Genomic DNA, 24,361 nt, shown 5'->3' with positions numbered 1-24,361 from the left:
TTCCTCTTTTAACAGGAAAGTTCGCGACGGCATTCTCTTCCAAAACAAGCCAGTCTCATCCATATTAAAGACTTGTTCTGGCTTGTATCCACCTTCGGCGATAATATTCTTGAACGTCTGGTTCACGTAAGTTTCAGCAGCGGCAGTGTCAGCGGAAGCAGACTCCCCATGCAGGGAAACGCTTTTCAGGGCGAAGCGTTTCTGAAACTTCGCGAACCATCCTTTGCTTGCGGAAAAACGTTTCTGAGGCTGGGAATCAGTGGATGTCCCTGGTTGAGGATCATCTGCATCATCATCATCTTCAGCATGGTTGCCGTCGTCGTCTTTAGGTTCCTTTGCAGCAAAATTCTCATATAAGCTCAAAGCCTTTGTTTGGATGGTGTTCGTATCCAACGCTATGTTCTTCTTCCAGCAGTCAGCAATCCACACAGCTAAAGCACCTTCCATGCGTACGATCGTTTTATTACGCGTTGTAACGACTCGCTTCGCTGATCTGCTAAAGGTGATTGCAGCCGTCTTTCTAATGTTCGCCTCGTCCTTCTTGATATAGCGAACAGTAGATTCGTTGATGCCAAAATGGCGGCCGGCGGCCGCGTAACTTCTACCATCTTTTAACATGTCGAGAAGCGTAACCTTCTCAGCTATCGTCATCATCCTTCGGTGGCGTTTAGGCTCACTACCAGCCTTAAGAGAAGCAGAACGCTTGGGAGCCATTACAGTAGGATTTACAGTAACAAAAAGTTCAACTTAAAAAAGTCGCACACAGCACAGATTCACACACTTAAGAACGTCTACTCAGCGATACGCGGTAACAGAGAGTGGACGATCCAGCCCCGCGAGAACTTTGATGCTGCGGGTAGGAGATGCGGGCAAAACACCAATCACAGGCTAGATAACAAAACTTGAGTTCTGATTCGTCATCTATCAGCGCTTGAACCAATCACAACCCGTCTTACAGTACTATGATGCGTTGGTTACCTACTCATAGAAGATGCCCCGCGCATACCGAACGTATGTAGATTAAGTAAATACCGTAATAATAATAAATAATGATAATAATACTGTACAGTAATAATAATAATAATAATGATAATAATAATAACAATAATAATTTTATTAACAACAACAACAATAATAATAATAATACAGCTTTACGTACGCTATTTTACGCCTCTCTCTCTCTCTCTCTCTCTCTCTCTCTCTCTCTCTCTCTCTCTCTCTCTCTCTCTCTCTCTCTCTCTCTCGTACGCTTATTCGAAATGTGATTTTTGCAACAAAGAATATTATTGGATGCAGTACTACGTACGTTTACATACAAAAGATTCATGGAAAAGAAGCACATCCATTACAGTACACACCATTCTAATATGGTATGACTGCATCTGATTTGCGTTTCATGTTCGATTTAATTTTACTACGTACTGTATACAGTACTGAATTATCGTATGATCACATTCTCTTTTCGTATTTTATTTCTTTCTGTGCTGAATTATATATCATATGTAATGCAATGAACAATCAGTAAGAACAGATATTACTAATTACAGTATTAATGGAATTACAGGTAACAAAATATCGTATTTGGTTGTCTTCAGATTTCGCGGTATTTTCGAATTTTCCGGAAAATCCGCGATATGTATATATATATGGGTTATGGGAAAACCCCGCGAAGTGGTGAATCCGCGATTGTCGAACCGCGAAGTAGCGAGGGTTCACTGTACTGCAAAATGTGCTTGAATAAAAAATAACCCTTGGGGGTTAAGGGTTGGAAATTTCCAAATAGCCTGGGGGTAAAAGGGTTAAGAGTACGAAACAAAGCACTCTACTCCAGGAAGACTTATGGGGCACTGCCAATAAGTGTTGGAACATAGCTCAAAGGCCATGCGCTATGACAAGTGAGCCCCCTCCTTTCTTCTGATGCATCCCTAAAGAGCATCAAATGTGGAGGAGAGAGAATGTCACCGACCCTGAGGTTGGTGATTTCTACCTCCCAACTCGGGTCTCTCTAGTACTCTGATCCTATTGGACTTCTAAGTCCATAAAATCCGAGTTAATACCTAAAGGAACAGTTGCATTGACCATACCTAGAGGGGACTTAAGCTATGATTTTTGCCGAGATCACAGAAGTTAGTCAGGCAACCCCTCCCGAGCAGCCATTAGTGCGTCCGTAGGAATTTTTGCTTGAGGAAAGAGCATACTGTTTAGCAACAATCTTTATCCATAATTTGGACGGAGCAACTTTGTCCCTTTCTAGCTTTTAGTTTATTTGCTTTTTTTATATATATATATACCAGTTCTCATGGCAACTGCCAGGATAAATTCTAACAGTTTTATCCCGAATGGGGAAACCCCCTAAAGGTTGACTCAATGTTGGAGAAACCCTAGAATTTTGCCTCTCATCTAAGGGATGAAGTGGAACCCCAGTTGCAACTAGAGACCTCGCACTCTGTAATGGCAAACTAATTATAAAAGGATAACTAGTGCATCCTTGGAGAATAACCTCAGTGATACCCAGTGGTCAAAGCCACTGAATGTATAGTCAAGGGAAGGATAAAAGAGTGACATGTCACTTCGCGTAGAGGATTAGGGCCGTCCAGGGATCGAACCCTAGGGTCTTCTTATCATCCCTCATTTTGTGGCATCCTCCCCAATTGAGTCAGATGAGTGATGCCATTTCTAGCGAGAGCGATCCTGACCTCCATTTGCCCTAGAGTTGCAGGCATCATTGACTTCCTTCCCTTGAGTGCGATTCGGCATGCTATAACTTGTAGATTGACACGAGGAAAGGAGGCAGTTTGTATTTACAATTCTTTCATGAGAAAAACTAGTCTTCACTTTTGATTCCATCAGACAATTGAGAGAAACAAGGATCATTTGACTCTCAAGGAAAAGACAAACACTCATCCGAGTGCCACAGGGCACCGAGAGGTTACTTAAAAAGTAAATATTCACTTCAATCACTGTTAGAGACATGCGATTGGTTGCAAGCAACTGTCTCTGTAAAGGGAAGGTGAATCCTGTTCTCCAATTGCTTTTGCTACAATAATAGTTGGTCATGTTTGTCCGCTATGGATTGATAAACACTGGAGTAGCCAGTAATCTCTAGCGTGTAATGGCATTACATCAGATCTCCTAGTAGATCACTATCAAGCAATCAATCTCAAGTGACTACTTGCGAAGGACAAAATTGAGACGTATCTTCAATCTCATTTGTCAGACAGGTAGTTGTGTGGATAAGTTCCACTATGGACCACTCCAGAAGGAAAATTTCCTCTGATTTTCGGCAGGAAAATCACGTGACGTGTTGCCCCAGGGACAGAACGAAAATCCTGGTGTGGCCCGAATGGTTAGATCCTGATGAGGCCTGAATGGTTTGTAGCGTCCAAGACTCGATTGAAGAACATCGATAAATGTTAGCAAACAAGACCACCTTCTCCCTGATAACAGGTATCTCTTGGAAAAGGCGAATACATTTTGTATCCCTCGGGTTCCTGATCAGTAAAACGGCCTTAAGCTCTGAATATTTCCTCTCAAGGGAACCGATTTGCTAGCGGAAAGTTCGGAGTAAGTATTTTTGATACTTGGGCATAAGATCTGGAGATGCCATACATAGCTAGCCTAGTGATCAGATCTCTATTGGTAATAAGGACTTGCCCACCTCTTGGGTGGGGGTAAGTGTACTTCTAAGCAACTATCGTTCATAAATGTAAGCATGAGAAGATTCCATCCCGTAGGGAAGGCTTAAAAGAATAGCCTCGAAGGGTTAGGTCGCACAAGATTTGTGCCTTGAGAGCATAACGAAGTGAGGCGGAGATCGGAGATGGATATCATGCTAGTGTTCCGAGGATTTCTCTAACCCGTAGAGAGGAGAAGTCCAAGATAATACCCCCAAAGGATTATATTTCCCGAGACTTTTTCCGAACCATGGCGAGATGAGACAGTCAGAAAGCATTCCTGTGTGTGGCAATAGCTGGGTAGGACTATGTCTAATGAGACTCGTTGTGTCCCAGGGCATAATGATGGCATGCGACGGCCTGAAGCAATCAGCAAGCATCATCATTTGCGGCAATGACCCCATTGGATTTTGTCTAACGAGACTCGTGGAATTCTAGGTTTCTACCTTCCTGGCGAGGTCTGGCGGTCGTATGGGCGAGAGTGCATGAGCAACCAAAGTAGCTCATGTCATCCATTTACTATTTATTATTATGGTGTTAGCTTGGAGGGTAATTATATACTAAATCTAGTGCCACAAAAGGTTAAAGACAGGGATAGGTGGAAGCGACAAACTGTCAACATCCAAAACATTTTAATAGTGATAGTAGTAGTAGTTGTTGTTGTTAGCGAGGCACCTGTTGAGGCAAAGACCTCAGCGGAGGAGAGTTCCCCGTGCACCTTTCCTTATTGTCGGGTAGGTTTCTCTTATGAAAATGAATAGTCTTGCATGGTAGGATTATTTGCCTTAGCAAGCAAAGAACACAAGCATAGTCAGGTTCCCAGAGGAGATTGGCAAGTAAAGTCTTGCAAACTCATTTGGTGAAGCAAGCGCTGGCAAATGTTGTCTACACTAGTCAGATTCTCAGATGAGGTTGGTAAGTAAGGTCTTGCAAACTCATTTGGTGAAGTGTTTGCTGGCAAGTGCTGTCGAATGTTGGCAGGGCGAACGCTAGCGAGTGCTGTCAAACGGAGAGGCAAATGTTGGCGAGGTAAGCAATAGCAAGGTGAATGTCAGCAAGGCGATCGTTGGCAAGGCGTGCAATAGCAAGGCAAACGTTGGCGAGTCGAACACCGAGAGCTGTATAACATTGGCGAGGCGCACGTTGGTAAGGTGAGGAATAGCAAGCCGAACTTTGGCGAATGCTATACTTGTTGATGGCAAGTACAGACTACCAAAGCAGTGTGTACTTGAGGCAACAGAAGCTTGACTTCTCTATCTCATACCCTCCTACCTGAGGAGTTATTTATTCGCAAGGTGATTTATAAGGCTGTGCTGAACTTCTAGAACAGCAGGTTCATCTTTGTGAGAGGTGGAACTGTGATGCACAGGTCCTAAAAAACTTCATGAGCTTTGTTATGCCCAACGGACACGAAGCAGGCATAATTCATGAAGGCAATAACCCCACAGATTTATTGTCTACAAGATTCGTAGATGGGAGAGGTGGTGACATCAAGCAGTCGGCAGGCATCGCCATCTGTAGCAAAGACCAAGAAGAGAAAAGCTAATGAGACTCATTGGGTAGCTACGACAAGCATTGGCAAGACAACTCTGGAGAGGGCGTTCCTTAGCTGAAGGTGGTGTTCGGTGTAGCAAACTTGTATACCCTCAGCCTGCTGAGAAGACAAAGACTGAGGTAGGCATCATTAGTTACAAGCTGTGAAATGTGACCAAACCCAATTTCTAGGTTCTCCTCAAAAGGATGGCCTGGCAGGAAAACCCAAGGGGTACTCTTTAGCAATTGCTCGTCTAACTATCAAAGTAGCATGAACGAAAGGAGCTAAGACTATAGCTAACAGAGACACGGGAGGTTCCTTAGACCTAAGGCCTTCAGAATCTCAGAGGAGGAGACCGAAATTTTAACAGGGAGGTGTAAAAGCCTCAAGGAAGGAAGGATGTGCCGTAAGCAGCAACAAGAGAGCCTCCCCTGGTGGAGAGCGCCGTTACTTCACTCAGGGAAGCAACGATATCCACGGGTCAGTTGATCATTGTTCTACTCGTTCGCCTTTTAACAGAGCACAAACGAACAAAAACAAAGTTAAAGGCCAATTTATAAGCGTTATCGGGGGAGAGAGACGGACTGTCTATTCACTCTCGAGCCAAAATAAAAAGTGAAGGCTATCCCCCTTTATAGCGATGGGTAGTTATTCATCCATCCATATACCAAGGCACTTCCCCCAATTTTGGGGGGTAGCCGACATCAACAAGGAAACAAAACAAAAAGGGGACTACTCTCTACGTTCCTCCAGCCTAACCAGGGACTCACCCGAGTTCAGCTGGTACTGCTAGGGTGCCACAGCCCAACCTCCCACAATTCCACCACAGATGAAGCTTCATAATGCTGAATCCCCTACTGCTGCTACCTCCGCGGTCATCTAAGGCACCGGAGGAAGCAGCAGGGCCTACCGGAACTGCGTCACAATCGCTCGCCATTCATTCCTATTTCTAGCACGCTCTCTTGCCTCTCTCACATCTATCCTCCTATCACCCAGAGCTTTCTTCACACCATCCATCCACCCAAACCTTGGCCTTCCTCTTGTACTTCTCTCATCAACTCTTGCATTCATCACCTTCTTTAGCGCACAGCCATTTTCCATTCTCTCAACATGGCCAAACCACCTCAACACATTCATGTCCACTCTAGCCGCTAACTCATTTCTTACACCCGTTCTCACCCTCACCACTTCGTTCCTAACCCTATCTACTCGAGATACACCAGCCATACTCCTTAGACACTTCATCTCAAACACATTCAATTTCTGTCTCTCCATCACTTTCATTCCCCACAACTCCGATCCATACATCACAGTTGGTACAATCACTTTCTCATATAGAACTCTCTTTGCATTCATGCCCAACCCTCTATTTTTTACTACTCCCTTAACTGCCCCCAACACTTTGCATTCTTCATTCACTCTCTGACGTACATCTGCTTCCACTCCACCATTTGCTGCAACAACAGACCCCAAGTACTTGAACTGATCCACCTCCTCAAGTAACTCTCCATTCAACATGACATTCAACCTTGCACCACCTTCCCTTCTCGTACATCTCATAACCTTACTCTTACCCACATTAACTCTCAACTTCCTTCTCTCACACACCCTTCCAAATTCTGTCACTAATTGGTCAAGCTTCTCTTCTGTGTCTGCTACCAGTACAGTATCATCCGCAAACAACAACTGACTTACCTCCCATTCATGATCATTTTCGTCTACCAGTTTTAATCCTCGTCCAAGCACTCGAGCATTCACCTCTCTCACCACTCCATCAACATACAAGTTAAACAACCACGGCAACATCACACATCCCTGTCTCAGCCCCACTCTCACCGGAAACCAATCGCTCACTTCATTTCCTATTCTAACACATGCTTTACTACCTTTGTAGAAACTTTTCACTGCTTGCAACAACCTTCCACCAACTCCATATAACCTCATCACATTCCACATTGCTTCCCTATCAACTCTATCATATGCTTTCTCCAGATCCATAAACGCAACATACACCTCCTTACCTTTTGCTAAATATTTCTCGCATATCTGCCTAACTGTAAAAATCTGATTCATACAACCCCTACCTCTTCTAAAACCACCCTGTACTTCCAAGATTGCATTCTCTGTTTTATCCTTAATCCTATTAATCATTACTCTACCATACACTTTTCCAACTACACTCAACAAACTAATACCTCTTGAATTACAACACTCATGCACATCTCCCTTACCCTTATATAGTGGTACAATACACGCACAAACCCAATCTACTGGTACCATTGACAACACAGAACACATATCAAACAATCTCACCAACCATTCAAGTACAGTCACACCCCCCTTCCTTTAACATCTCAGCTTTCACACCATCCATACCAGATGCTTTTCCTACTCTCGTTTCATCTAGTGCTCTCCTCACTTCCTCTATTGTAATCTCTCTCTCATTCTCATCTCCCATCACTGGCACCTCAACACCTGGAACAGCAATTATATCTGCCTCTCTATCATCCTCAACATTCAGCAAACTTTCAAAATATTCCGCCCACCTTTTCCTTGCCTCCTCTCCTTTTAACAACCTTCCATTTCCATACCTCGCTAAAATGTCTATTGGGTAGTTTGCAGCATTCGCCAAAATAATATCCACTGTAAAGAGCGAAAGGGTTTGTATTCGTGTTGGAACAAAGGAAGACTTTAGAGCTTGCTTTAACTAATTATCAGGAAAGTAAGCAAAAATATTTTGCGCTGAAATACAACAATTGAATGTATATTTTTTTTTCACTGAGAAGCTTATAAATTAGAATTAAACATTTTTTCAACGTGAACTTACCTTGTCGTATCCAATATGAGGATTTAAAGCGGTAACTAACATAAGTGACTCATGAAGAAGCTTATGTATTCTTTCACGATTGGCTTCAATTCCAACAACGCAATTATCAACAAAGGCATGACAGCTGTCACCAATCAATCGAATGGACCTGAAAGAAATTTTAGAAACTGTTCAGATAAATAAAAATATAACAATAAGCATTTCACATTCAACATTACTGCATAAAGTCTTTGAGCCTATTTGCAATTAGATTTTTAGACTTACCTTAAGACATTAGCAACCATCATTGGTTTAAAAACATTGAGTTCAAAATGACCGTTAGAACCACCCACGGTGACGGCAACATGATTTCCCATTACTTGAGCAGCAACCATTGTAATTGCTTCACACTGTGTTGGATTGACTTTACCTGAAACACAAAATCCATTATAAATACCAACTATTAAACATAATACTTTACACATATTACTAAGATAAATTCAGCAACTAACAACTATGATCATCATAAAAAATAAAACAATTCAGATACATGTGATAGTTTACATGGTTTAAGATACTACAGATAGTTGCAGTGTCATATTGGATACCTTCCTGCATTTTGTTGCTATGATTTTACTAAGAAGCGAATCAAGACCATATACAATTACAGCTTTTCCACAAATATTGACTATTTTGTGCAAAGCTTTGCAACAATTTTCTAAAAGAGGCAAAGAAACATGCACATGTGACATCTTGTAGCTACAGAAATTATATTTAAATGAGGAAGTATACAGTACATCGGAATCATGCATAAATAAAAACTATACATGAATCATGCACAAACCTGGCATAATAGAAGATCCTGGCTCATTCTCTGGAAGAGATATCTCTCCAAGTCCACAACGAGGGCCGGAAGCTAGAAATCTGATGTCATTAGCAATTTTCATTATAGAGCATGCGAGCACATTAAGGGCGCCTGACACCTCTACCAATGCATCATGAGCAGCAAGGGCTTCAAATTTGTTTGGAGCAGTCTCAAAAGGTAGTCCTGTAAGTTCTGACACCTATAAAAAAGAAAAAATGCATTAGATAAGTGGCACCTATCTGCAGTGATACCTAATTTGTTGCAGTACAAAATGTTATTTTGATAATAAAATAAATTTTTGAATATACTTACCCGGTGATTATAATAGCTGCAACTCTGTTGCTCGACAGAAAAACTCTACGTAAAAATTCGCCAGTGATCGCTACACAGGTAGGGGGTGTACTCAACAGCGCCATCTGTCGTTCAGATACCCATTACTCATTGTAAACAAAGAACTCAATTTTCTCCTCGGTCCACTGTGTCTCTATTGGGGAGGAAGGGAGGGTCCTTTAATTTATAATCACCGGGTAAGTATATTCAAAAATTTATTCTATTATCAAAATAACATTTTTCAATATTTAACTTAGCCGGTGATAATAATAGCTGATTCACACCCAGGGGGGTGGGTAGAGACCAGCAAAATATGTTTACATCATATGAGCTAAGAATTTTTATTTCATTTTAGAAGTTATCAAAATAACTAAACAAAATAAATAGGTACCTGGTAAGGAAGTCGACTTGAACAATTACTCTGCCTTTTTAAGTATGTCTTCCTTACGGAGCCTCGCGATCCTCTTAGGATGCTGAGCGACCCCTAGGAGCTGAAGTATCAAGGGTTGCAACCCATACAACAGGACCTCATCAAAACCTCTAATCTAGGCGCTTCTCAAGAAATGACTTTGACCACCCGCCAAATCAACTAGGATGCGAAAGGCTTCTTAGCCTTCCGGACAACCCAAAAACAACAATAAAAACATTTCAAGAGAAAGATTAAAAAGGTTATGGAATTAGGGAATTGTAGTGGTTGAGCCCTCACCCACTACTTCACTCGTTGCTACGAATGGTCCCAGAGTGTAGCAGTTCTCGTAAAGAGACTGGACATCTTTAAGATAAAAAGACGCGAACACTGACTTGCTTTTCCAATAAGTTGCGTCGATTATACTTCGCAGAGATCTATTTTGTTTAAAGGCCACGGAAGTTGCGACAACTCTAACTTCGTGTGTCCTTACCTTCAGCAAAGCTTGGTCTTCCTCATTCAGATGGGAATGAGCTTCTCGTATTAACAGTCTGATAAACTAGGATAAAGCATTCTTTGACATAGGCAAAGATGGTTTCTTAACTGAACACCATAAAGCTTCAGACGGGCCTCGTAAAGGTTTAGTTCGTTTTAAATAGAACTTAAGAGCTCTTACAGGGCATAAGACTCTTTCTAGTTCATTTCCAACCATACGATAAGCTTGGAATATCGAACGATTTTGGCCAAGGTCGAGAAGGCAGCTCGTTTTTGGCTAGAAAACCAAGTTGTAGAGAACATGTAGCCGTTTCAGATGAGAATCCGATGTTCTTGCTGAAGGCATGAATCTCACTGACTCTTTTAGCTGTGGCTAAGCATACCAGGAAAAGAGTCTTTAAGGTGAGATCTTTCAGGGAAGCTGATTGTAGCGGCTCGAACCTGTCTGACATAAGGAATCTTAGTACCACGTCTAAATTCCAACCAGGTGTAACCAAACGACGCTCCTTCGTGGTCTCAAAAGACTTAAGGAGGTCCTGTAGATCTTTATTGTTGGAAAGATCTAAGCCTCTGTGACGGAAGACTGATGCCAACATGCTTCTGTAACCCTTGATAGTGGGAGCTGAAAGAGATCGTTCTTTCCTCAGATATAAGAGGAAGTCAGCTATTTGAGTTACAGAGGTACTGGTCGAGGATACGGATACTGACTTGCACCAGTTTCGGAAGATTTCCCACTTCGATTGGTAGACTCTAAGGGTGGATGTTCTCCTTGCTCTAGCAATCGCTCTGGCTGCCTCCTTCGAAAAGCCTCTAGCTCTCGTGAGTCTTTCGATAGTCTGAAGGCAGTCAGACGAAGAGCGTGGAGGCCTTGGTGTACCTTCTTTACGTGTGGCTGACGTAGAAGGTCCACCCTTAGGGGAAGTGTTCTGGGAACGTCTACTAGCCATCGAAGTACCTCGGTGAACCATTCTCTCGCGGGCCAGAGGGGAGCAACTAGCGTCAACCTTGTCCCTTCGTGAGAGGCGAACTTCTGCAGTACCTTGTTGACAATCTTGAACGGAGGGAATGCATATAGATCTAGATGTGACCAATCTAGGAGAAAGGCATCAATATGAACTGCTGCTGGGTCCGGGATTGGAGAGCAAAATATTGGGAGCCTCTTGGTCATCGAGGTTGCGAAGAGATCTATGGTTGGCTGGCCCCAGGTGGCCCAAAGTCTCTTGCATACATCCTTGTGGAGGGTCCATTCTGTTGGAATTATTTGTCCCTTCCGACTGAGACAATCTGCCATGACATTCAAGTTGCCTTGGATGAACCTCGTTACTAGTGATATGTTTAGACCTTTTGACCAGGTGAGGAGGTCCCTTGCGATCTCGTACAACGTCAGAGAGTAGGTCCCTCCTTGCTTGGAGATGTACGCCAAAGCCGTGGTGTTGTCCGAGTTCACCTCCACCACTTTGCCTTGAAGGAGAGACCTGAAGCTTTTCCAGGCCAGACGTACTGCCAGTAGCTCCTTGCAGTTGAAATGCATTGTCCTTTGACTCGAGTTCCATATCCCCGAGCATTCCCGACCGTCTAATGTCGCACCCCAGCCTACGTATGATGCGTCCGAGAAGAGAACGTGGTTGGGAGTCTGAACAGCCAGGGGAAGACCCTCTCTTAGGTTGATATTGTCCTTTCACCAAGTCAGACAAGACTTTATCTTTTCGGAAACCGGGATCGAGACCGCTTCTAGCGTCTTGTCCTTTTTCCAGTGAAAAGCTAGATGGTATTGAAGAGGACGGAGGTGTAGTCTTCCTAGTGACATAAATTGATCCAAGGATGACAGTGTCCCTACCAGACTCATCCACAGCCTGACTGAGCAGCGTTCCTTCTTCAGTATCTTCTGGATGGATAGCAGGGCTGGGGGCTGATCGTCTTGTTGTTCAGCAACGTCCTCATCAGAGGGTTCCTCATCCGAAACTGATGAGGAAACGGCAACGGAGTGGGCAACGTCTGGCTCGCTGAATCCGTTCGCACTGGTGGATGCGTGACGGAGCCGGACGCAATATCATGGAACTGCTGCACAGTCTGTGAACTGTCAACAACCATGAGTGCGCGAGGAAGCACAGCATCAACCCGAGACTGTCTAGACCATCTGGGTTGTGCAGTCAACACCCTACCGGGTTGCTGAGGTTGACGCACTGCGTCAAAACAAGTCACCTCTGCTGGTTGTTGAACGTCCTGAACGTCAAAAACCACCTCCGAGCGTCGCTTAATGTCAACGTGCGGCTGGCAACCCACACTGGGTCGCATCGGTGGAGTAACCACCTCAACTGGCAGACGCGAGTAGGTTACCTCAGCGTCAAAAGGGCGCACAACCGACCGGTTGGAAGGTTGTTGGCCAGAAGGTTCTTCTCCGCATTTAAGTCCTCTATCAAGGACGCAAGCTTGGACTGCATGTCTTGCAGCAAAGCCCATTTAGGGTCTACGGGAGCAGGTGTGGCAACAGACGGGGTTAGCGACTGAGGCGGAACCGTTTACCATCCCTGAAAGCCTTGTTATGCGGGACATAATAGTACAGCAAAACTTCAAAGGCTCGACAACAGCTGTGAAGTTGACCTGTAAACAACTTGGAGCGTCTCCTGGCTAGGCGCCAGGGAGAGTCTACCAGAATTGAGAAGTCTATCTGGGCAGAGGCATGAACTCCCAAGCCGAGAACTTCTCTCGTGTCATATCAGACTCTCGCTCTATAAACCAGTTTAAAAGAAGGGAAAGCAAAGGCTGTATCCCCCAAACTCCTCCTGGTGAAAAACCAGTCGCCTAGCCAACGTAACGCTCTCTAGGAGAGCGAGAGAGCACTAGCTTAAAAACAACGGCTTCGAAGTAGTTAGGCCTAGTGTAAGCTCTGACGTTTAGGCGAACGAGGAGCAGCAGTTACAAAAAGATCCGGACGAAGATCCTTAAAAAAATCATCATGATTTAATTAAAGTCCATAGGAGGCTAAGCAGCTTTAGGCTCCTCTCCATCTGACAGAGTCCTCAAGGGAATATCAGTAGGAGGGAGAACAGCAACTTCCTCATCTACAGGAACCTTGTCCGATAAAAGCTGAGTCTCTTACTGGTGCATTAGTAGCGGACCAGAACGCAACGTCATGTAACCGCTTGAGTCTGTGAACTGTCAACAACTGAACTGTCAACCACAACAGGTGCGTGAGGACGCACAGCGTCCACTCGAGACTGCTTTGACTGCCTAGACTGAGCAGTCAAAACAACTCTAGAATGCGGAGGTTGACGCACAGCGTCAAAACAAGTCAACTCCGATTGTTAGTGAACGTCTTGAACGTCAACAGGAGCATCAGCAAGTGGCCTAACGTCCAAATGCGGCTGAAAAACCACACGAGACCGCATCGAGTGTGGTTCTAAACAACCTGACTGACGTGACTAAGCTACGCCAACGTCAACAGTAAGCACAAAGGAACGTTAGGTTGGCTGAAAGCCAGGATATCGATGAGATAAACGGCTAGACTCAACGGACTAATCGGCAGAATAGTCTTCCATAAGGGAGGCAAGCATATACTGCATGTTTTGCCATACAACCCCTTAAGGATCAACGGAAATGGTTGTGGTAATAGACGAGGGTAACGTCTGTGACCGCAACACTTTGCCTACAAAAAAAGACTCTCGGAGTCTGTGTTACGCTTTTGTTAGGCGGCGAGCAGTTATCCGATGACTGCATAGGGTCAGAGCTGTCCTAATGGCTGTAACCAGGATGCTGGACCTGTCCTGAAAGGACTGACTTTCGCTTAAGGGCTCAGAAACCTTGAGACAGGTTTCTTATGCGAAAAGCTACGGATGGCGAGGAGAAACAACGTCTCTCTCGTCTTATGGTAGGGGAGATCTTGGTAAGATACACCCGATACCATAGAGGGAAAACGTCTGTTCGTTGGTCAAGGCCTCTCGAACCCATAAGTCGTTTGACATTACTTCTCCCCTGGGCTTGGGAGCTTGTAAGAGGTCCCGGACTAGGTGAACGACAGGCACGAACAGACGAACCCTCGGACGCAACACTGTAACACTTTGCGCCTCGGACGCAACACTGTAACACTTTGCGCATATCACTTTATCACTTCGATTTTCTGTTTTGCACTTATTTCTACCTGAAACACGCAATTCTACCCTTCATTAAAAGGTAGTAATTGCGAAATTAGTAGGTCTTGCCGGTAGCCCGACAGAGAGAAAATTGAGTTCTTTGTTTACAATGAGTAATGGGTATCTGAACGACAGATGGCGCTGTTGAGTACACCCCCCTACCTGTGTAGCGTTCGCTGGCGAATTTTTACGTGGAGTTTTTCTGTCGAGCAACAGAGTTGCAGCTATTATAATCACCGGCTAAGTTAAATATTGAAAATTTTCATTATGTGCTGCTTAAAAGAGTCTGGAGATAAAAGAAAAGTTGCTCAAATATTCCATTTTAATTTTTACCAATGCAGAGTGAATTACAAATTGAGAGCATGGCACAAGATCTAGGATAACTAGTAACTTTAAATATGAGCATACAAATCTGAACCAGTCTGGGAGCAAAAAATTCCCTCCCAATGCATATTTTTAGTAGACAAATACTAACAAGACCCCCACGTAGTGGCCATACACCAACCGTGCAGTAATCACATGCTTTTTACTCTCTTTTGTTTCACATTAGCTTGCAACTACCCTTGCTCAAAGCCTATCTTTTCCACTCTCCGAACAGTTCTAGTAAAAACGTTGTGAGCACACATCTTTGGAATTGTTGCCTCTACAATTGTAACCATGTATTCTTTGTCGAGTTGTGATTGCTTTTATTCTTCATAAATACTTTTTGTGCTATGTTGTAAAGTTAACAGTATCGTGCCAACAGCCCCCCCTCCCCCCCCAAAAAAATGGTAAAGTAAGATAATGATTACCAGAGAAGTTAAAAAAAATATTATCGCGAAGCATGAAGTAATAAGTAGTTATGATTCTCAATAAAAAATATAAAATCATAAAAATAGGTACTGAAACTGACGAATCAATGGCAACATGTTCTTAATGCTCAAACATGTCTGCTTTTATAGATCAATGAGAAATGTTAGCAAGTGATACAATGACCAAAAACATTTTGAAAAAGCAATGGTATTGGTTCAGCTTCAAGAGAATGTTCTATAGTACTGGTCAATTTAATATTTTGGTATCTAAAGAAATAATATATTCTGATGCCAAAAATCACAATTACTTGGAAATTTAAGGATGTGCTTGGGGCATTTTGTATGTTGTACATTGTAAAGATCTCAGGATTGCAGCATACAGCCAAACACACACACACATTTTTCCATCAATGTTAGAATAAAAGGAATGAGAGATGGTAATATCACTACCTCTAAACATTGGAAACATTGATAAATTAATTGCAATTTGGTAGTAAGAGATGTGTATTTGGGTGCTGCTCAGTAGTTCTTGGAGATAGCATAGCATTGTTGAAAATCAAATACTTTCAATCATTATGCATATGTTAACAGATCAAAATTGGAATCATAAAATGTATTATTTTAGCTTCCTCCTTGAAACTCTCTAAGTGTTGACGTCTGTCATGAAAATGTAAATTCCCCGTTTTACCTCACTTATTATTATTATTATTACTATCCAAGCTACAACCCTAATTGGAAAAGCAAGACGCTATAAGCCCAGGGGCTCCAATAGGGAAAAATAGCCCAGTGAGGAAAGGAAATAAGGAAATAAATAACTGAAGAGAACAAATTAACAATAAATCATTCTAAAAAAAGTAATGTCAAAAGAGATATATCATATATAAACTTAAAAAGCCACAATCCCCCTAGTATACAACTGCTCATTATATGGTGATGTGAGGCAATGATAGCGGTGTGGGTAAACCATTCAGTTTACTTGATTAAGAAATACTAATTAATGAGTAGCCATTAAGAGCATTATTCACCAAACGCCAGGTACGCTTTTCAAGCCTGTCATTTGCCATGAAAGCCTATAAACCAATGTAAACTTTAAGGCCTCCTAATCAATATGCATTACTGAAGTATAAACCCCACACTAGTACATCATTTATAGCTACCTGAGAACTCAACACCCAGTAGTTCTTAAACAGAGCTTAGTAAAAACAGATTTGGCAGGAATGAAGGTAAAGAAAGAAGATATAAAGCAAATGTAGCTACAGGCCACTAAAACACTGCAAACACCCTCATAATGACTACAGTACACAATGTGAGGTGTACTGACCCCCAACAGAGCATGCTGCAAGTAAATAGCTCCAGTTGCATTACCTACACATTCATGCCTTAATTTCAAGACCAGCAAAAAACGGATTTTGAGCGAAGCGAAAAATCTATTTTTGGGTAAGATAGCCATGTCGTCCTGATGGAAGTTCCTTAAAGGCAGCTTCCTAGGGTATATTACAACTACAGCGATATTCCCAGAGAATTTACCTTCAGGTACCCAGAATTCTAACTCCTGGAGCGAGTATCCCTAAAAAAGACCTTAGGGATATCGTAAATATCAGTGGACGTATTCTTGACACGCCTCATAGCAATCTATACCCCGAATAGAGTTAACACTTCGTAGGGGTAAAATGGCAAGAAAACGAAAACGATAAGAAAGGGGGGAGCCGTTCATAAGGCATCCCTCCTCACCGCTTCGAAAGCGTGCCCTGCGCCGCTCACGGCGCCATCTGTATTCCTTGTAGCGATACACGAGGTGCTACAGATACTGTATGTAGGGAGGGGTCCTACTATCCTTTTCACTCATATTTATTTTGAAAAGGAGCAGGGCGGGTCCATCAGGACGACATGGCTATCTTACCCAAAAATAGATTTTTCGCTTCGCTCAAAATCCGTTTTTTGGGCTCAAGCCATGTCGTCCTGATGGAAGTATACCAGAGCATTACTGTATCTGTGGATTCTCAATACGTGCCGTACTCCTCAAGAGTGTTTCTTAGTCAACTTGACTGACAGACCTAAGATGTTACCGTTATACATCTTTTCACTAATCATAAGCCATGAGAGTGCTTCCTGCCCCCTACAGGGAGGAGTCCTACTAGACTCTAGAAACGAACGAAGAGTACATATACCTATGTATGAATCACTCGCTAGCCAGTACCATATAGTGGTCTCACTCTATATGAAGCGAAGTCTTACGGGACTACCGTATCCAAAAGAAAAGTCCCGACCAGCACCCTGGTCGAAGTAAAAATAGACAAAAGGTTATATCTACGTAGGATTAAACTTGCTACTACCACCGTCCTCAGAAAGGGGTGGAGTCCTTATTGCTAAGGAAAGTATAAGCCAGTATAATCCAGGCTTTGCATTAAGGAATAGGCTATTATAGATATCCCCGATTAATATACATAGGCTAAATGCTCAAAAAACAATATGAAATCAAAAATATAGGTGAAGGAGACGCAAGGTTCCCGAGAACAAGTTTATTGAGAAACAATAAATAGGTATGGTCACCATAAATATGTACATATGCTAGGTGGATGACCAACAATTTTCACAAGTACTGTAGTGCATGGATGAATGATTATCTGAAAGAAAACATATGTGTCACTTACACATACCCCGGTATCCAACTTAACTTCCATGTTACTACTTTGCTGACAATAGCGTTGGCAAACGCTTGGCACCCTGTCTGTACTTATGTTACCATCACCATCACGTTGGAACAGTCATTGTGGGCTCTGAGAGCCTACACTACCAGTTATATCAGCATATATAACTAACTATTCACCCAAGAATCCAAGTCCCAAATGATTCCGCTGTTCCTCGCAGAGTTAAACAGCAGGGTTAACGACGCAACCAACTGCTACCACAGACCTCTTTAGCTGCTCCACTTGCTTAGCATAGTGGCGAAAGAATACCCTGGAAGACTTCCAGCCAGTGTATGAACGAAGGTGTTCGAAATCCATAAAATTAAAGAAGTTTAAAGATGAAGCAACTTTCCTCGGATCATGACCTGCGGGTGAACTGTCAGGATCCGCTCTGCGAATAAAATATGTAATTTTCGCCCTAAGTTGATTTAAAGATAAATTCGAGCCCGAAGTTTCTCCTCTGAATAGTTGGCCCCCATGGAAGTCTGAAGTTCTACGAAGATAGACCTTAAGGCATTCTACGGGACATAGAGATGCATCTTCTTTCAGAGGGCAGATTCTCCAGGGACCCCACCTGTTGGTGGGCAACTCGTTCTTAGCGAGAAACGTAGGGTCCGGAAACAGGTTCAGTTCTCCCCCATCCAGGAACTGAACTCGGCCCTCCTCTCTCGAGAGGGCCACAATCTCACTAACTCTGGCCCCAGAAGCAAGGGCAAAAAGGAAGATCACTTTTTGAGTCAGGTCCTTCAATGCACATTCCTCATTATCTAGTAATGAGGCAAAATGAAGGACTTTGTCTAATGACCATGAAATAGGCTTTGGAGGAGCTGATGGTCTAAGCCTAGCACAGGCCTTTGGGATCTTATTAAACATTTCGTTAGCGAGGTCTACCTGGAAGGCATATAGAATGGGTCTTGTTAGAGCTGACTTACATGTAGAAATTGTGTTCGCCGCCAGCCCCTGTTCGTGGAGGTGAATGAAGAAGGATAGGCAGAACTCCGTAGAGATCTCGTGCGGATTCTTATCTTTGACAAAGGCTACCCATTTCTTCCATGCAGATTCGTACTGCCTCCTAGTAGACTTACACTTGTATTCTTCCAGGAAGTCGATACTATCTTTCGAGATTCCGAACCGTTTCTTCACCGCTAGGGAGAGAAAATCATGAGCTGCAGGGTTCGGGTCTTCTGTAATGAAGCGAAGACAGTCGACTTCTGGACTTGCTGGGACAGAACTGGGTCCGGGAGCGGTAGGAACTTCAGTCGTAGTTCCAGAGCCAGAGGGAACCATACACTGTTCGGCCACTTGTGGGCCACTATTGCTGCTACTCCCTTGAAGGATCTCAGTTTGTTGAGGACCCTCAACATCAGATTGTGAGGGGGAAACAGGTAGATCCTGGACCATCTGTTCCAATCGAGGGACATCGCATCTATTGCTTCTGCCGCGGGGTCCACATATGGGGACACATATTTCGGCAGCTTCTTGTTGTCCTTCGTCGCGAAGAGGTCTATCTGCAGTTCTGGGACTTGACTCAAGATGAAAGAGAATGATCCTGCGTCTAGGGACCATTCTGTCTCTATCGGTGTTATCCTGGATAGAGCGTCCGCGGTCACATTCCGGACTCCTTGAAGGTGAACTGCTGACAGGTGCCACTTCTTCTTCTCCGCCAGTCGGAATATGGCTAACATCACCTGGTTGAGAGGTGGGGATCTCGATCCCCGCCGATTCAGACATTTCACAACCACCTCGCTGTCCAGTACCAACCTTACGTGGATCGAGTGACGTGGGGATACTTTCTTCAGGGTCAGAAGTACTGCCATAGCTTCTAGAAAGTTTATGTGAAAGGTCCCAAATAGCTTGGACCAGATTCCTTGCACTTTTTTCCGATGGGAGTGACCCCCCCACCCTACCTTTGAGGCGTCTGTGTGGATTGTCACTGACGGGGGGGGTGGCTGAAGAGGTAGAGACCTCTTTAGACGACTGGCTTGAGACCGCGGTCTGAGAAGAGAACGTAGCCGAAGTGGGACCGGTCTCTTTACGTCCCTTCGCTCTTTCGATGCAAAGGTTCTCCATACTCCCGCTGCATCTTTTAGCTGTGCTCTTAGCACAGGGTCTGTTACTGATGCAAACTGAAGAGAGCCCAAAACCCTCTCTTGTTCGCGTCTTGATATCCTCTCGGAACCTAGAAGTCTCCTGACAGACCCTGCTATTTCCTTCCTCTTTGACATCGGGATGGAAAGACGGTGTGACACTAGATCCCAGTGAATTCCCAACCACTGGAACCTCTGAGCTGGAGAAAGACGAGACTTCTTTCTGTTGATCATGAAGCCTAGATATTCCAGGAACTGAATCACTTGTAGGGAAGCTTGCAAGCATTCTGCTCTGGATGCTGCCCACACCAACCAATCGTCCAGGTAGGCTACTACCTGGAACCCTTTTAGGCGTAACTGTTTGAGAGCTGCGCTCGCAAGCTTCGTAAAGATCCTTGGGGCTATGTTTAGTCCGAAGGGCATCGCCCTGAAAGCGTAAAGTTTTTGTTGTAGCTTGAATCCTAGGTAGGGGGAGAGACGACGACTTATTGGAACGTGCCAATATGCGTCTGACAAGTCGATGGAGACGGTATATGCCCTCTTGGGCAGTAAGGCCCTTATGTGTTGTAACGTTAGCATTTTGAACTTGTGGTTCACTATGAACTTGTTGAGTGGTGACAAGTCCAGAATGACTCTGAGTTTCCCCGAGTCTTTCTTGGGAACACAAAACAGCCTCCCTTGGAACTTGATGGACTTTACCCTCCTGATCACCTTTTTCTCCAACAGATCTTGGATGTACTCCTCCAAAACGGGGGTGGAGTGTTGGAAAAATTGAGGGCACAGGGGCGGAGTACTGTACCAACTCCAACCCAGTCCATTTTTGAGAAGGCTGTGGGCCCAGGGATCGAAGGTCCAGCGATCCCGGAAATACTGAAGTCTCCCACCTACCGGCGACACTTCACTTTGACTGTCCTGCAGTCTTGCCTCCCTGGCCGCGACCACCTCTGAATCCTCGTCCCCTAGAGGGGCGTCTTGATGACCCTCTAGCTGCTCCTCTGGGTCTTGCACGAAACGTGGTCGACTGTCCCTCGAACACGGGATTGAATGCAGGGGAAGCTGATGACATTGCTTGGGGAACCCATTGGAAGGTGGTCGGGGTCTGGGCTACCAGTTGTGGAACCGGAGGCAAAGCTGGCTGTTGCTGCTGTGGTCTTTGCTGTTTGAAGGACTTGGCTGGACGGGAGGAAAACCTTGACTTCTTCGCCTTTCCTTTCGGCTGAGGGCCCTCATCCGGAGAAGACTTCCTCTTAAGGGACAGGCCCCACTTCAGGAGAAGATTGCGGTTCTCAGTGGCGGCCTTGTCCACGATCTCTTTGACCACGTCCTTGGGAAAGAGATCCTTACCCCAGATGTTAGATGAAATTAGCCTCTTGGGTTCGTGCCTCACTGTGGCCGAGGCAAACACAAACTCCCTACAGGCTCTCCTTGCTTTCACAAAGCAATAGAGGTCCTTGGTTACTGTGGCCAGATGGATTTTGGCCATAACCATGAACATCTCTGGCATCTTGGGGTTGCTAGCCATCGTCTCCATGTTGGTCTGGAGAGACATCGAGGCTGCCAGGCGCTCCTTTGTGTCCAATTCCCTCCGAAGAAGGAATTCCGACAACTTGGGAAGGTTTTCGCCGAACTGCTGACCTGCAATGTCGGCGTCTAACTTCCCAACCGAGAAAGTAAGGTGCACCTCCTTCCAGTCCTTGTTATCCATTGGCAATGCCAGCGATAGAGGTTTACATTCCTCCAAGGACGGGCACGGCTTGCCAGCTTCAACTGCCTTGATGACGGCCGCAAACCCCTTTTGCATAAAGGGGAAGGCCCTAGCTGGGGAGGATACAAAGGAGGGGTGTTTCTTGCTCAAGGCGGCAACCTTCGAGTTTGAGAACCCCCTCTCCTTTAAAGCAGCTGTCAAGGTGGCTTGAGCCTTGGAGTGATCTAGGATAATCACTTCCTTTGGTTCCGTCTCCTCCTTCGAAACCGGCTCCTTCTTCAAACGGACATAGCAGTCCGGGTAGGCCCCTCTACTGGGCCAGAATTCCACCTCCTCAAGGGGAACTGAACCCAGTTTCTCCGACATGACGATCTTCCCAATCGTCATCGGCATGTGCTCGGCATATCTCCACGGGTTGGCATCCGAGCACAGAGGAAGGTCCTTAACGTTGAGCTTCTTTGGAGGTCCACGTGATGCTGTGATCTTCTGCATCTGGAGCTCCAAAGTAGCGGCCTTCTGATTATTCTCCTTCTGCATCTGTTGGATCATACCAACGATGGAAGAGAGAGCCTGTCCAAGCTCTGCTGGAAGAGCGGACGAGGTAGAGGGGATAGGTTCAGGGACCTGAACCGGCACGTCTGATGAAACGGAAACCTCTTCCTCCACAGCAATAGGATCTCGATCTTGCTCCTCGCCCTCTGCGAGGAGATCCTGCTCCGCACGATCAGACAAGTCGGACATCTTGTCGTCCAACTGGATGTCCTGCAAGGCGTCAGCGACATCCTCCTCCACTGGGATCTGGATCAGAGGGATCTCCGGCCGAGGCTGGGGAACAACAGCATCAGGGGAAGCCTTAGGGAAAAGGTATGCCCTCATCTTCTCGTTAGGAAGATAAGGTCCAGTGGTGTTTTTCTGAAAACCCCTTACCCAAACACGAAGCCTCTCCCTCGCTGCATCTCTTGACTCCGCCGACCTAGGGGATTCAAAAGCCTCTGATAGCAGGTTAGTACATACAGCACATACCTGCGGATCCCAGTAACGATGTTCATCATTGGAGGCTGCACAAGCTGCGTGCCTCCTACACGAGGTATGTCCGCAAAAGTTCTTACTGCGGACATTGCAGAAGACACTATCACACTTCGGATGCTCCTCCTGTAAAAGAAGAAAAATTTCCATGAATATCAAGTGAATTTTAATTCACATGTAACAAATGAGTATTCAACAAAAGAATAAGGGAAAGACACCTACTTGTGAAACCCACACAAACACCTGTGGAAGCCCACCGGCCAAGTCACATAGTTAGTCTTTACTAGAATAACCAGAGAACGTATTTCCGAAGGAAATTAGGTGTAGCTCACACCTAAGGTAAAATAATACCATTCGGCCAGGAATAAAAGAATTATCTTTTATCCTTGTAAGGCAACACCAGGTGATTATACCAGTAACACAAGTAAGATAGAAAAGACAGTGTTGTAACCTACTACATCATGAACTCCTTTGGTTGAATATACCACCAAGAGAGGACTGATACAGTACCTGAGGGTGGTATGCCAGCCGGCTACTGCCGCTCAGCACCCCCCCCCCTTGTTTTGGAAAGGCAGATCTCAAGTACACAACCTCAGATCACCTTTATTGGGGAGAACTCCAGAACCCATGCCTGAACCGGCCGGCAGTGGTTGCCAGACCGTAGCCACCCGGTTTGCACAGAGTTGCCGGCCATCATACTTAGTGGCCGGCTGACTGGGCAGTGTCGCGGGCCGGCCGGCAGCAGTAAACAAACCCTGCCGGCTAGCCCCCACACACTAGGCAGCACTCGGCTGCCGGCCCCACTTGTAGTGGCCGGCAGATGAGCAATAGACCGGCCGGCAAAGGTATACACCCAACGCCGACCGACAGCAAGAGAACTGGAGAACACCCCTCCCCACCGACAGCCGGCCTGTAGGCCGGCGGCCGGCAAGGACAACACATACTAAGACAAAAGAGTGAGTGCCGGGTTAAGAGACTATAAGTCTCTGAGCCCGGCACCCGAAAGAGTGCCGAAAGGAAGGGGAGACACTATGTCAAGCTTCCTAACCGCTGCTTACTGAATTTTCAGACGGCAGCGATAGAGGGACCAAGAAAGGACCGGGCAGCACTCACAATAATGGTCTCTGCCGGTCGGCACACTTTGCCGGCCGACAGGAGACCACGTCAGTTCCTCATCCCAACCTAGGCTAGGCAAGGATGAAGACGACTGACACAATGAACGGAAAAGAGAAGGGAAGGACAGAGGGTCCTATCCAACCTTACCTTGGTTAAGGGTCATTCCAAACTAAGACAGTTCATCTCAGTAGAGAAAGACCCGAGAGGGAGGCCGGCACTACTGGCTGCCTCCCACGAACCACGGCAAGGAAGGAATTGCCTTTCCAGAAAAGGGAACATATCCCGAGACCGGAACGGCAAGGACAGTCTGATGAGTCACCGAGTAAAGGGATCACTACTGGAACCCAACAAGGTGGACTAAGGGGGGAACCCTTAGTGCCCGAGTCAATCGGCAAGGGAGACTCTGCCCCATGCCAGACAAACCGGGCTCAGACTAAACACTGTTGTACTGTCACCCTCTGAACCAATACTGTTGGAACGGGAAGGTACAGTACTACCCCAGCATAGATATATTTGAAGATTAATTCAAATAAACCACTAGAGTTAAGCCTAAGGCTTAAACAGAGGGAAAGGGTTTGCCCCTTCCCCTAAGAGAAGGGAGCAAACGGGGAACAGATAATATTATAATGACCTAAGACAACCTAGCCTAGGCACTAAGAGAATCGATTACCTAATTCACCGAAACTCATATCAATACTATCTTGGAAGG

General features: G+C 45.1%; 1 protein-coding gene across 3 annotated transcripts in view; it reads right to left on the bottom strand.

Annotated features, from left to right (window-relative positions):
• The window catches only part of LOC137645900 (fumarate hydratase, mitochondrial-like), a 73,354-nt gene that overhangs the window by 15,601 nt on the left and 33,392 nt on the right, over nucleotides 1-24,361 (bottom strand). For all 3 annotated transcript variants that reach the window (XM_068378935.1, XM_068378936.1, XM_068378937.1), the window contains 3 exons: nucleotides 8,859-9,078; nucleotides 8,300-8,444; nucleotides 8,036-8,183 (listed from right to left, as the gene is read on the bottom strand). In XM_068378935.1, coding sequence (XP_068235036.1) covers nucleotides 8,036-8,183; nucleotides 8,300-8,444; nucleotides 8,859-9,078 — 513 coding nt within the window. The remainder of the gene's footprint in view (nucleotides 1-8,035; nucleotides 8,184-8,299; nucleotides 8,445-8,858; nucleotides 9,079-24,361) is intronic.

Source organism: Palaemon carinicauda, chromosome 8 (assembly GCF_036898095.1).
Source record: "Palaemon carinicauda isolate YSFRI2023 chromosome 8, ASM3689809v2, whole genome shotgun sequence".
In the NCBI taxonomy this organism is placed as follows: Eukaryota; Metazoa; Arthropoda; class Malacostraca; order Decapoda; family Palaemonidae; genus Palaemon; species Palaemon carinicauda.
Note: the sequence above shows the minus strand (reverse complement) of the source record. Positions and strands in the feature narration are given on the sequence as shown.